The sequence below is a fragment of the Colletotrichum costaricense genome (assembly GCF_030867565.1).
Source record: "Colletotrichum costaricense strain IMI 309622 chromosome Unknown Scaffold_8.1, whole genome shotgun sequence".
In the NCBI taxonomy this organism is placed as follows: Eukaryota; Fungi; Ascomycota; class Sordariomycetes; order Glomerellales; family Glomerellaceae; genus Colletotrichum; species Colletotrichum costaricense.
Window position 1 is genome coordinate 1,832,527 of NW_026848237.1, and position 14,109 is coordinate 1,846,635.

The 14,109-nt window shown below is 54.3% G+C and overlaps 4 protein-coding genes across 4 annotated transcripts; 1 reads left to right on the forward strand and 3 right to left on the reverse strand.

Moving 5' to 3' along the window:
• Window positions 1-467: 467 nt before the first annotated feature.
• On the forward strand, window positions 468-5,269 carry CCOS01_08652 (Sec7 domain-containing protein; the record flags this gene model as incomplete). Its single annotated transcript, XM_060456813.1, has 2 exons — window positions 468-1,065; window positions 1,281-5,269. 2 exons carry the CDS (start codon window positions 468-470, stop codon window positions 5,267-5,269), a joined length of 4,587 nt encoding a protein of 1,528 aa, XP_060313087.1.
• Window positions 5,270-5,896: 627 nt separating this feature from the next.
• Window positions 5,897-7,881, reverse strand: CCOS01_08653 (SRP72 RNA-binding domain-containing protein; the record flags this gene model as incomplete). The annotated part of the gene is made up of 2 exons (XM_060456814.1): window positions 5,897-7,082; window positions 7,139-7,881. The coding sequence occupies 2 exons, from the start codon at window positions 7,879-7,881 to the stop codon at window positions 5,897-5,899; spliced, it is 1,929 nt and encodes a 642-aa protein (XP_060313088.1).
• Window positions 7,882-8,804: 923 nt separating this feature from the next.
• CCOS01_08654 (uncharacterized protein) lies at window positions 8,805-9,635 on the reverse strand (the record flags this gene model as incomplete). The annotated part of the gene is made up of 2 exons (XM_060456815.1): window positions 8,805-9,376; window positions 9,434-9,635. The coding sequence occupies 2 exons, from the start codon at window positions 9,633-9,635 to the stop codon at window positions 8,805-8,807; spliced, it is 774 nt and encodes a 257-aa protein (XP_060313089.1).
• Window positions 9,636-10,592: 957 nt separating this feature from the next.
• On the reverse strand, window positions 10,593-10,862 carry CCOS01_08655 (uncharacterized protein; the record flags this gene model as incomplete). The annotated part of the gene is made up of 1 exon (XM_060456816.1): window positions 10,593-10,862. The coding sequence occupies one exon, from the start codon at window positions 10,860-10,862 to the stop codon at window positions 10,593-10,595; it is 270 nt and encodes an 89-aa protein (XP_060313090.1).
• Between the last annotated feature and the right edge of the window lie 3,247 nt (window positions 10,863-14,109).

Here is a 14,109-nt window from a genome sequence, read left to right on the forward strand (position 1 = left end):
GGCCAGGTACGCCAACGCCAGCAGAGGACCAGCCTACGGATAATTACCTACACCTACCGTATCCAGCAACCAACCTAAGGACCCCTACCCCCAAACCCGGTCGTCCTGTCTCTTGCGTTGCAATGCGCTTAGCCTAACATAAACAACACCCTTGCCTCACTTCACCTTAACTCACCTCGCCCCGTCTCGCCTGGCCTTACCAAACCTGACCTCACCTTGACACTGCTTACTCGGCCTCCCTACCGTCCAATTCTCCTCCTTTGTGTTCAACTTCCACCGCGCATCCCTCATCTGATAGACTCGCCAATGTCTCCCGCCTCCGTACTCAACAATTCCACCTTGTGCTGATGGCTTAACGTCCGGATCATACGGCATCCCACCGCACCACCCAGACGTGACCTCGGCCGCGGTCGTCATCCTCCCACTTCCGACGATATATCCCTGGCAAACCATGACCCATCGCCGTCATGCCTTTCCTACGCCGTCGCGGCAACATGGTCAGCGAGACCGATATGAGGCGCCATACCATTCTTGAGTCCGAGACTGCGCCTCAGCTACCGCCGCTCCCTCAACATTTCCCTCCCCAGCGACCTCAATCCCACCACCAACAGCCCGACCAGCTGCCGCCCCCGCCGCCGCTGCAGTCTCTCTCTCGACCCCAATCACAACAGCACAAGAAGCAACAACTCAGCGACCACTCAAATCCGATACCCGAGCTCAAACTGCCATCATCGCCGCCGCCACCGCCGCCCACCTCGCAACCGGAACAGGAACAGAAGCAGGAACAGGAAACTCAAGGGGGTCAACCGCGACCTTCTGTGTCCATTTCGGTACAAGAACCTCTGTCTACGTCTCTGGCCTTGCCTAGGCCATCCGACGACGATGATGGCGCTCTCAATCCACCGAATCCCAATGACCCTGATGCGCGACCGGATACCCCTCCTATCCAGGAAGAGACACCAAAGCACCGTCGTTTCTCCATATTGAGGTTTCGCAACGCATCCGACTCGCAATTGTCGGTCAGGGCTAAACAACAGGCTGAAAAGCCCCCTCCTGTACCTCGCCGTATGTTTCTGCTAACCACCCCCCCCCCCCCCCCCCCCCCCACCCCACCCCCCCCCCCCCCTCCCCCCCACCATCCCCCCCACCCCCAGCTACACAACCCCCCCCCCTCTCCCCCCCGCATGTTTCTTCCAACCCCCCCCCCCCCCCCCCAAACGGCTCTCGCCAAGGCAAGAACCGAGTCTTCCTAAGATCACTTTGCTGACCAGCTACATTAGCCCCTGAGATTATCACGACAGCTCCCACCGCCGACCTCCAGGTTCCCCAGAAGAAGCAGTCGCGCATGCGACTCGCGGATCGCTTTCGACGCTCAGGCGAATTGCCAAGACATAGCGAGGATGGAGGCGGAAGGGCCATGACGTGGAAGTCAACGAGAAGAAAGACGGGGTTGGAAGACATGGCATCGAGAAACCGGCCAACCCTCGTGACTTTTGAGGAGCCTGGCCGCCCAGCATCTTCGAGATCGCCGACGAACGGAGAGCATCATGACGTTCCCAACCTATCTCTTCCCAATAATCGAGCATCAGAATCGTCGCGCTCCGACGCCAGCTCAGGAGAACACTTATTTGCTACAAACACCCTAGGCAACTCGCCTCCGGTACCGTCAAGCTCCAGCTTTTTTCGCCTACCCCGAAGGAAACCCAAGACTGCAGCGCCAATGTTTGACTTGTCTCATTTACCACAGAAGGGCAAGCCTTCGATTGACAACCCCGCCACGTCATCTTCATCTCTCGGCGGTCCCCAGCCAGCCGCTGCTTCTACTTCTAGAGAGGGAACCCCTCGTCCTCAGCAAGGCTCGCGACCTCATTCCAGTCACAGCACAAGGGCCAACTCTGTGGCGTCCTCTGCGCATGAGCAGTCTGCGAAGCCCAATGCTTCACCTGCTACTGCTCTGTTCAGACCAGGATCAACAAACTCGGGACAGTCCTCCCCTACGCGTGCCCGCTTACAGCGCCGTGGCAGATCGTCAACTATGAGTTCTCTAGGAAGGGATTCCACGGATGGTCATCTTGACCCTGGAAATGGTCGAGCATCGACGTCAGTTGGGCGCAAAAGCTTCGGTGACCTACTCGGGCTGAATCGACTACGCCAAAACTCCGATCTTGGCCAGGGTCGACAAGGCAGCCTGACACCAGCAACGCCTGGATCCAACACTTCAAAGAACAACTCGTTGCAGATTGCCCGCGAAGCCATTCCTCTACCCGAGAGGCTTGAGGACGAGACTCCCGTCAAGTACCTCGCTCGAATAGAGGAAATATTGAGTCGCGGAGTAATTGCCAGTGCGTTGTCCAAGGGGAGTGATCCGTTCTCAATAGCAGTCTTACGGAGCTATATGCGCCGCTTCAGCTTCTTTGAGTACCCAATGGATATGGCTATCCGAAAGCTGCTCATGGAGGCCGAACTACCGAAGGAAACGCAGCAGATAGACAGGTGTCTACAGGCTTTTGCGAACCGTTACCACGAATGCAACCCTGGCATTTATGCCTCTCCAGATCAGGCGTACTTCGTCGCATTCTCACTACTTATTTTACACACTGATGTCTTCAATAAGAACAACAAGCACAAGATGCAGCAGCCCGATTACTTGAAGAACACCAAAGGGGAGGGTGTTTCGGACTCAGTCTTGAGCTGTTTTTACGACAACATTACGTATACTCCTTTCATTCATGTCGAGGATGACCTAGACCTCAACAGCGATCGACTTTTGGCAAACAGGGCCAAGCGGAAGACGATTTTCCCAGGAGGCACACCGGAAACTACGGCCAAGCGTTCAAACCGGGAGCCTCTTGATCCTTACACACTTATAATAGACGGCAAGCTGGATATCTTGCGACCGAGTCTCAAAGACGTAATGGAACTCGAAGACCATTACAACTACTTAGGGACGGCAAAAGATCTCAACGTAAAGGAGCTTCAAAGAACTTTCTTCAGAACCGGAGTGTTGCAGATCGTGTCGGCCAGATCCCGGCCTGATGCTTTCCGCGATGACAAGGGCTCCAGCAACCCGGCCGAGGCGGCACAGGGCGTTGTTGACATCAAGATCACCAAGGTCGGGCTTCTGTGGCGCAAAGATGTCAAGAAGAAGAAGACGAGGTCACCGTGGCAGGAATGGGGAGCCATTCTCACAGGCGCTCAACTCTACTTTTTCCGCAACACCACTTGGATAAAAAACCTAATGCACCAGTACGAGTCGCATGTTAAGCAGGGTTTCGATGGCGAGCCAATAACCTTCAAGCCGCCTCTTCCGGAATTCAAACCAGACGGGTATCTGCCAACTAAGGAAGCTGTTGCGCTCGTCGATTCCACCTATAAGAAGCATAAGAACGCCTTCAAATATTCTCAGCCCAGCGGTTATGTGGAGGAAGTTCTCCTGGCCGATAATGAGGAAGAGATGAATGATTGGCTAGCCAAGCTGAACTATGCAGCGGCTTTTACGACGTCAGGCGTTCGCATGAGAGGCGTCGTGGGAGGTAATTACGAGGGCCAAAGCCGGCGCGGCATTAGGAGACTCGGCAGTTCGGCCTCTGCTCAGGTCATCCAGACTCCAACAGGCGATGTTAGCATTGTTAGAGGCAAGATTGACCACAAAGAGGCCGAGTCCATCCAGGCACAACGACGGCAGACTATGATGGACGCAGTCGCCAAAGCTGATGAAGAAATTGCTCTGAAGGAGCAAGAATTAGAAGGACACTTGAGGAACGCCCGGCACCTTCAAATCCTATCGCCTATTCAAGGCAAAACTAGAGATCAGATCTTGTCAGCTGCAGCTCACATGGATGTCAAGATCAAGTGGACTCGCATGGACATGTGGAAATCAATGTGTCATCGGGATGTTCTGCTGAAGGATCTAGCTGAGGAGCAGAGTCTTCGGGGTCTTACTCCTACTACGACTCAAAACGGCCGAGAGCCTCGTGAGACATCACCCTCTGCCAAAGAAAGGCCTTCTATTCTCGACGCCGTATCGGCAAATAGTGTGGCACGCAGGCGCAGGCGATCATCTGCCGCTGTCTCAACAATCCAGCCTTCGAAAACTCCGCAAGCAGAGCCCGACTCTCCCGTCACTGAAGCTTATCAAACCCCGCCTACCAGTGCTACTTTCAGCCCACACAAGCATCAAAACTCATGGGACTCGAAAGTTTCCAAGTCGGCAGAGCGTGTTCAGCCTCAGAGACCTGGTTCCAGCTCCAGCCAGTCATCTGGCGAGCCGACTTTCTACAGCCCGCAACAGCATTCGACGCAGAAGAGGGGCGAACAGTCCACAGACAATGACCGACATGAAGACGTTGATGCAAATGAACGGGCGCTACTACAGCAAGCCGGCCTGCTAGAGTCGGGCTCTCGCGGGCGAATTCCCCCGGAACGGAAGCGAACGGGGTCGTTCTCTGAACCAGGAGATGCCTCGGAGTCGCGAGATACGCCTGGCTCAATCGATAAACAAGACAAGACCAAGATCCGGCGAAGCCTCCAACGCACACTCAGAGAAAGTGCTGGCCATCTTTCTCACCACCGCAGCAGAAAGGGCAAGGAAATCATCTCCGGCAGCGGCGCAGATGACACTAGCCGTGAGGACGTGCTCACCAGGGGTTCCGGCAGTTTTGTGGTACATGGAAAGAAGGCGTCCGTTATCAATTTCGGCTCCGAGTTACAGCAACTTACTCCGGAGGAGCGCATGAAGCAGCGTAAGCAAGACGAGCCTGCATCCCCAGTCAGTGTCGCAGAAGACTACCACGACGCTTTGAATGATTCGCTGGAACCTACAGAAAGAAGAGAATCAGCTGCCAGCGCCAGCACTGCCACAGCCAGGAGCTTCCGTGAACTCCATCGCAAGTATTCTTCAGCACATGCATCCAAAGCACCCGCCTTTGGCGGGCACCTCTTGGTGCCATCCGATGGCGAGAGCGAGGCAGCAGTTAGTTTCTCCGAGGGAAGAAGGACACCGCTTCCTCCAATCGAGAATGAGTCTGGAGATGAAGAAGAGAGCGAGGCAGCTGTGAGCAGTCCGCAAATCGTCAGCCCACGGCCTATACCCAGCCCTCAGCTGATCATAAGTCCACAACCCATCTCTTCTGCTCTGGCAACTCCACTGGCAACCGCGTCTGAGCCTTCGACGCCCTTGGAAACCCAGATGGAGGAGAAGGAGGAAGACGAGAGGGATGCTGAGATGCAAAGGCTGCCTAGCCCCCCTGTGCAAGCAGTCAAGGCCTAGCTAGGTCTCATAACACAAATGGAGAGGCGAAACTTTTCGTGGCGATTTTTCATGTTGAAAAAAACCATGCCGACATTGTAGAACTAGTTGATATCGGATGATGCGGATCTGGGGATGAGTCAGGAGAAAACGGAAGATACCAGCGAGCGAGAAAAAGGGTAGCTAGTGATTTGATAGAGAGGGATGAGCGGGAAGGGGCCATTTGACAGACAGCAGCATCATTAAAGGATGCGCAGGTAGGGCCGGGCAGCGCTCCTTGGCTGTGATTCAAAATTACTTCTTTCTACCGTCAACAACCAAGATCCGGTGAAATGGCAAAGTGTAGTCGATCCAGAACAATAGGTGTGTACTGGACTTTGAGGCCAACGTTATGACGGTCGATTAGGGGGCCAGACTCGGAAAGAGAGGTACATGGCAAGAGTAGATAGAGCGCGTACTCAATCAAACAATATCTCTTTCACGACATCTTGTTACCAGTCTCCCAAACTCAGCTCATGTTCATGGATTCGCGGTCATGGGAGAAACAGTAATGAACTTTTTTCTTTTGGTAATGCAGCCATGGTAGGACAAGCAAGACCTTCAGCATGTTCTTGACAGAGGGGCTAGTAAGTCCTACAGCACCTTTCCTCATTTCTTGCCCTTCTTCTTCTTCTTGTTCGACGACGTCGTCGGCGCCTTTTCGACTTTGACAGATCCTGCGCCACCGGCCAACTCCAATGTCTCCTCCTCCTTGACGAAGCCACCTTGCGTCGCTTCCTGGGCCTTCTTCTTGCCCTTCTTACCCTTGGGGCGGTACGAGGATCGGTCGCGGAGGGGCAGCCAGCGCTCAGGATCCATCTTCTTGCCCTCAACATAGTCCTTGGGCAGCTTTCTTCTTCTCTTCTTTTTGTTGCCTGCGTCAGTGGGCTGATCGAGCCGGCGTTTCTTGGCCTGGCTGGCTGCCGGCGCAGTGGTGGCGACGCCATTGCTGACGAGCTCGTCGACGTTGACCCCCCGGAGGAGGTCGTCAATGGGAGGCAGGCCAGCGAGGTGAGGCGTCACCTTTGCTCTGTCTGATGTAGCGAAGGATGCCACAAGGCCAGCGGCGGCAACGGGGTCCGCAACGGGCTTCTGGCAAAGCTTCTCAAACGCAGCGCCAGCAGCTGCAAGATCCGTGGGCTCAGATGACTTGAGGAGCTCCGAACCGGCGCCACGGAGGAGAGAGTCGACGTGGCGACCATCGTGCTTCTCCCAGAAGGACGATGCCTTCGCTAGCTCTGATCGTATGTTGCTATGGCGGCCCTGCTGTCTATAAAGAGAGACAGTCAAGGCAACCAGGCCGGGAGAGAAGCGCACTTCTGATGGGCCTTGCTTCTCCAGGTTCTGCAGGAAGCGCTCAAGGACGGACAACGCAGCACCGGGGTTGTTCGCTGTGAGGTAGAGCTGTATTATGGTGAGGAGCAGACCGACATCTGTGGGGCGCTTCTCAATCAAAGGGAGAACCTCTTTCACTTCAACCACCTTGGCGCGACGCAAAGCAAAGGCTGTGGCATTGATGGCCGAAAGACCGTTTGTGTCGACGGACACTGTTGGCGAAGCCTTTGCGAGTGCCTTTGACGACTTTTCATACACGCCATCAAACTTTTGAGCTTGCAGGCCAAGAATGTACTTATTCTGCTCCAGCTGGCTTTCTTGATACTTGAAGAGCTTCGCCTGTTTGCTGAGGGCTGCTGCGGTGTCGAACTTGCGCTGGGCCAAATATGGGTTGTCTACCTCGGTCGCAAGAGCTGAGGTGTTGTTCAGCGCAATCAGTCGAGACTCGGCGTCAGAGTCCCTGAGTAACAGAGGTAAGCAAAAACCTCCTTTAGAAAGAATTTTGGGCCAACCTACTCTGAAATGGATAGTTGCTTCTGGATCGCGAGAGCTTCCTCGGTCTTGCCTAACCTAGTATAGACATACACCTGCTGAACCATGATGGGGGTCATCTCAGCCTTCTTGTCGTCTTCCGAGAGCTCTTCAGAGTCGTCACAGAGGCGCAGTGCTCTCTGGAGCAGCTTCGTAGCTTCGGAGAGCTCGCCGCGGGCAATCATACCACAGGCTATGTTGTAGGCAAGCTCGAAGGTGTCGGCATCTTCGGCGGCGGGAATCGGCGTGTCTTCTCCATAAAGGCTGTTGGAAACCTTCCATTCCAGCTGGGCGGCGGACGCCAGCTGGTTGATCTTTAGATCGCTCTCCTCTCCTTGCTCATCCTCCAACAGGCTGCTGTAGACGTCGAGCGCGTCCTTGAAGTCTTCGGCTCGATAGGCCACCTGAGCAACCAGGTGGCGAAAGCTTCGCTGGGGCTTGGAATTGGCAACCTCGCGGGCCTCTTGTAGCTTCCCCGTCTTGTAAAGCGCATAGGCCTTTTCCAAAAGGCTAGCGACCTCGAGCTTGTCGCCGCCGTCAGCAATCGCACGGAGGGCGTCGTCGAAGCGGTCGAGCTTGAGAAGGGCGACAACGCGGGTGCGTTGGGCAACGATGTCAGTCTTGGAAGCTTTCAGAGAAGCATTGGCAGCCTTTAGGACCTCTTCATGGTCTTCGATAGAAGCTGCGCGCAGCAGGGCGCTAAGGCTTGCGGCGGGATCTGAAGGCATCGTGAGGTGAGGGGCGGCGTCGGCAGCGAAGAATGAGTCGTGATGATTCAGTAGGGGCGGTGCTGCATGTTCTGCCGCTCCTCTGTAGCTTCTATCGACAGTCCAATGGTGGTAGACTCGAGGCGACAGTCAGCGATTGAGTTGAGGTTGGTCGGCCGTCGATCTAGGCGTCGTCGTCGTCGTCGTGTGAGCACGTTGCGAAAGGCGATATCGAGTTGAAGACACGCTTGGGCCCATTCGAGGTGGATAGGGAATCGACGTCGATGTGGATGGTGGGGCAGAGCCAGTGACGTCCAGCGCTGTCAGCTTAGGTGTCCCACTTGTAGTCGTCCACACAGATTGCGTGCAGTGGTACTCGAGACTACTTCTGGGTTTGGAGTGCCCTCAAGGCAGCCGGCTTTCTTTACTTTATTTGCATTTTATTTTTCAATGGTGGGTTTTCCCCCCAACAGCGCGGGGAGTATGAACCACTCCCGACAGCCATATAAGTCTTGGTGAGGTTAAACAATCAATAAGGTATTGCAGGATTAAGGTCACACAAGCTTGCCGTCTCTGATTCGTGTATCTATCTATGATACCCCGAGTTTGTGCGGCTTTGATCGAGGGCTTCCTTCATCATCAATCTGTAGATTGTTGCTTTTACCCCGCGGTTGCATCGCAATGCAGAGCTCCTCGCCTAAAAACCCGTGTGTTGTTATAGATACTCATATCTGGCCTTCCTATCCGCCTATATCAGCGTCGTAGTTTGCGTATATCGTTGTTCTCGTGAATCATATCCCATCCAATTATTCCCCGCTATAGCTACTTGGGTTGGATTATGCGTTCCTTCATCATATGTTCCTATGCGTTGTGCAGACTGCTTTCTGTGGCTTCCAGTATCAATAGGCAGAGTAAACGCCCTTCGTCAAGATGTGAGTTCATCGTCACCCGAAAAGCCCCCACAGCCTCTTGCGTTTGACCTCCGGTTGATGGTAAGGTCTCAACGGGTATGTTGGCGCCACGCTGAACTGATCTGTCGATGCCGGCTTTTCCGATGGCCTTCGTCGCAACTTGTTGGGGGCAATCTCGCCAAGCTTGGTGCTGCCTGATGACATCGTTGCCATGGACATACGTTTCTCGGCTTTGAGGTGCTGTGTATAGGTAGGGTTTCCAGGTTTGGTCTCTGTTTCGTTCGCCTCCGCCGCAGACTTGAGAAGTTTGCGCTCCGAGGCTTCCCTGTCCTTCGACTTGGACTTGCTGTCTGCCGCAAGCATCCTCTTCGGATGCTTCTGCTTCTTACTTGACCCGGACGAGCTAGACTTCAAGGACGGAGTGCTAAGTCTCCGTGACAGGTCATTGATCGCTTTGACAGCGTCGACACGCGATGAGTTGGACAGAGTCTTGAGTGACTGGTAGTCAATGACCGGGTTCTGGCCTCTGGTCATGAGATGAAGCAAGTTGGTCGTGGCCGATGTAAGACGCTTAATCACTCTTCGCACAGAAGATCGAGCCACGGCTGTTGTGATACATTAGTACATGAGCTTAAAAAGCCGCTGCACGCAGAAACACGCACCGTCGCCCTTTTCAAGATGAGTCCCAGCCACGGATAGCTTTGAAGAGTATACACTTCGAACCTTGGAACTGTCAGAGCGAATGCTTCTTCGAAGTTGTCGAGGCTGCTTGTTCCCGCGAGCCCCCTTTAGGCCCTTCAGGAGACACAGACACTTGGAATATGTCTCCAGAAGTGAGGCGATGGTGTCGCCAAAGCCGGCCATTTTGAGCTCGCGATTTTTGACCAAGTCGGTCTTATTCAGTGTTCAATCTGCAGACGAGGATGAGCGCTGCATGTCGGATGTTTCTACATCAAATTCATCTCCTCAGGATGTTGATGAGGGGAGTGCAGGCATTTGTGTCAACGAACGAAGCTGGACTATTGGTGGAGGGCGCGCTGTTCGGAGCCACGGAAAACGAAGCATTTTGGTTGGTCCTGTAACCGCTGTACCAAGCAATCCTGATACATCATCGGCTGATTGGCCGGTAATGCTGAGGGATTGCCTGGAGGAATACTCACATTCCTTTTCTCAACTATGGTAAAGCGTTGACGGCACGTGGGAGAGAATTCATGTGGTTCCAAGAGTGGAGATAATAGAAGGAGACCAAAGAATGCCATGGGCTTGGATCCCACCGACACTATCATCACGATATTGCTGACATGCACAAGGTTCCCAGCCGCCTGTAGGCACACAAGTAACTGCAGTTGACGGGAACCTGTGATGTGTGTGAGAGGGAGAGATTGGTAGAGAAAGAGAGGGGAAATGCCTCTCTGTCAAAGATGAATACTATGAGGAGTAGCCCATCGTGGACGGCAATATGCAGCCAGCCCTGTCGATTCCATGACAGAACCTCAGCTCGGAGTTTCGTAAAGAACACAACTATTGAACGGCAACAGGTTCAACGAGCATGTTGACCTGTAAAGGAGATGGCGTCGACCCATTTTGAGGTGTGTGTATGGTGGAATTCAGCAGCCTGCCGCAGGTCTTAGTTGCCGGGGAAGGAGGCATAGCGTGCTCTGCTCGAGACCTCGAGCTACTTGTTATCGTAGAAAGCCAGCTCGTTCGCAAATTGTCAAACGTCTGCATCGAGTTGGCATATGTCAGATGCATGTGATTAGAGCTTGCCACGCGTGCCACGCTCGGCATCCTTGCCTCGACGAAATGGATGGGCGGCCTCGCTCAGCGTCGCGGCGGTGAGTTAATCGAGCATATCGGGTTGTCATCCGTTATCCGCCGGTAGAGGCGTTGGATCGTTGATAAGGCACATGGGGTCAGGGACCAAAGCAGGGCTTTCCAAATCCAGGGTTGCCAGAGCCGACAAGGGTCAGTCTGGGAGAGAATGGCCATAAGGATAAGGGAGTTGGCACTTTGGGTTCGAATAAAGGTCGGGATCGGATGGCGTTTCCGCAAGGAAGCCAGTCGCCATGGTGGACGGCAGACCAATGGCATGCTCGGGAGATCTCACCGAGTGTCGCGATTGTGTACAAGGTTCGGTGAAACACATTGTACGTTGACGAACAAGGTCAAGTCGGGTTTAGATTCATCGTTCTTTGACTTTGTGAAAGCAGCAAGCAGGTGTGGCAGGAGGTGACGTCGGCAGCTCGAGGCGGTCGGTCTCGTTGATCTGCACGATACTACTTGTAAGGTAGAGATGCAGATAGCGGCCTACCTCACCGATGTACACATTCATGTTCCGGTCTGCTGTGCACCCTGATTTAGCTGCACAGATGCCGCCAATCGCCTTGCTATGTATGTACGGAAGTATAAGTGCACAGCACGGATGGCGGGGCGATGCATCGTCGCAATACTGATGTCTCATTGTCCAATGGCCTAGGTAGCCATAGGTGGGAATGTTGTTAGTGAGCCCAGACGAAGGGAAAGATATTTCGAAAGCAGCAGAGACATGGGTAGGTATCCGTACTCCGTACCAAGGGAAAGAGTCATCTCAATCTGCGCATGTGAGGCTGCGATCTAGGTAACAAAGTATTGTAGGATCTCTATCTGAGGTGGCGTAAACCTGCATGGCCGAAAGTCGGCGGCAATACCATCTTGACGAGTGCGGGCACTGGGATCTGGCAGTTGGCAAGCGCGACCCACGCGGCTCTTTTTTTTTTTTTTTTTTTCTCTCACCAAAGGTATCTCGTGCGCGGGTTCCTGATCCAAACAATTACCTAACAAGCACCCGCCATGCAGCGTCATGAGGTGCGTGGTAGCTAGTAGGTATGTACTGAGAAGTTCTGATCCATCAGGTGTCGAGTGCAAAAATTCCACGTCCGAACCGGCCGACTGCAATCGGACCCCTGCTCAACAGCGCCCGCAGCCGTTCGTTCCATGCTCTCACGGGAGGCACTAGACATGATTGCACATGTGAATGATTGATACCCACGGATACCGGTACTGTACTCCGTACGGTCCGTACCCAACGGCAGCAGCAACTCATGGGCAGAGAATGTGAGGTGAGGTATAGACTAGCGAGCAGGCACGCCGCACACATGGAGGATATCTGCGTCTTCCATTGGGTTGGTAAGACTTTGATGGTTACAGTGCGTCTTATCTGGTTGGTCCCCCACATGGACCACTCAGAGGCTGTCTCTCGAGCATCTGACGGGCGCACATGGGTGGGCGCCGACGGGAGAGCGTGGGAGGGCTCTTGCTTCTCCTTGGATGCTTGCCTTTGGTACCTTGACGAAACCAGGAATAACCGTCTTGCACCACATGGCAACCGTCTGGCGCGAGTGAAGATGTCGGCACAGTGGCGGCGAATTGCGTGCGGGCTGCGGGCGTCGGGTGAGGTCAAGGCCAACCTCGATATCTTGCTTGCCTTTTTTTTTTCCTGTGAGTTTTCCTCCAAACTAGTTACTCCCCTAGACAAGCAAATTGGTACGGTATTCCAAGATGTGCGCAACAAAGCGCCACCGTGTTGCTGGTGTTGATGGTTTGGCCGTGAGGTGTTTGGGGGTTCCATTTGGTTGAGCTGATTGATAACCTGAACTGTCATGTCGAAAAACGGCGCGGCGGGCATGCCCCGGCTGGTGTGGGATTCCTGCCTATTATCTGACCTAGCTTCCGTAAGTACCTCTCCTGGCAGGAAATACATGGAGCTTGGAGTGTGTGGCAGCCAAATGCTAGGTATCCCTATTTGGCTTTCCAGGGGAACGGCCAGTGCGATTGGAATAAAGGTACCCGTAGACCTAGGTAGGTTAGGTAAGGAAGCCCCCAACCTTCATGTTTCCCCTACGAATGAAATCATACCCTCGGCCCCCCCCCCCCCCCCCGTCCCCCCAGCGGTCCCCCTCACCCCCAATCTCGCGCGAATAATCCACTGTCCCGCCTGCCGCTTCCCGCTTCCCCGTATGATGGAGTAGTGTAGCGTATTCATCCGCACACCATAGTCTCATACTGAGGTAGGCGGATGGGCAGTTACCGTCAAAAGAGAAGGAGAGGAAGGGACAACAAGAGAGAAACTTGTGAGAAGACGGGAACTACTTTACGAACCTAATGTTACCAGTGCCTTGTTGGCCAAGGTAAATAGTTAACTTCGCAGCAGCCATCCATCTCAGGTAGGCCGTACGGGCAGCCGGAACCTAGCTAAGGTACCTTACCTTAATCAGGCCAGCCTCGCCCTTTCGCACTTTGCGACGAACTCCAATTCCCTCATTCTTCCCGGCCCTGACGAATCTGGCCCTCGAATCATTGACAGATATCTGCCATGGCCCCCGTCTGCACTGCAATGCGCGCTGCATCGCTCACAGCCCATTCGATGGAATTAGACCTCACCTCGCCATCCTCACCACGTAAGCGACCCTGATTATTTCTCTTTTGTCGTCACGTCTTTTGTATTTACTCTCTGCCCAAGCCTCCTCTGCACGTCGGGAAATTCTACACCCCCCCGATCCATACTGCGTAGTGTGTGCTGTGGGAGTGAACGGTTGGACATTCAGAGGAATATCCGTAGGTGCTGCGCTGCAAAACTTGACAAACCGCTCCCCTTCTCGGCTTCTCTCCCCTAGACTCCCCCCTGTCACCCTGCGGCCTGCCCACCCCCCCCCCCCCTTCCCCCTTGCCCCTTCGACACGACACGCCTTTTTATCTCCATCCAATGCCACTTCCTTTCCGCTCCGCCCACGTCTGCAACTTTTGCCCGTCCGTCTCTCGAGGCCCACTACCTTCACCCTCGCCCTTCCTTTTCCCAACCTAAATCGCCGCATCTCATGTATTACAATCGCCTTGTCTACCTTACGATACCATGACTCTCCCGACCTTATTCTCCCTAATCGCAACCCCAGTCATTCCCATCCGTCCTGCTCGCCGCTCAAACTAAGTACCTGACCGAGTACGCATACGGAGTGTGCAGTACAGTCATTGTCTTCTAGCACCAACAAACAGCCACGTCCACATCCGCGTCTACAACACACGTTGCCCGCACAAGTCCTGCCACCGCTATCACCGTACCGTATCTTATTCTCACTCCTCCGCCCCGCTGGCCCCATCATCATCCCGTGCTTCTTCTGCTGTACGACGAGATAGCCATCTCGTCGCGTATCGCAACTCCCAACTCGGTTCCTGGTATTCTACCTTACCCCAGACATCGAACCCCGAATCTAGGCACCTCGCCCAGACCCACGCCTTGATCTTCCCGGTCCCGGTCCACCTCCCGGTTGTTGGCCTGCTATCTAAAGAGCCGTCCCCGCCAACC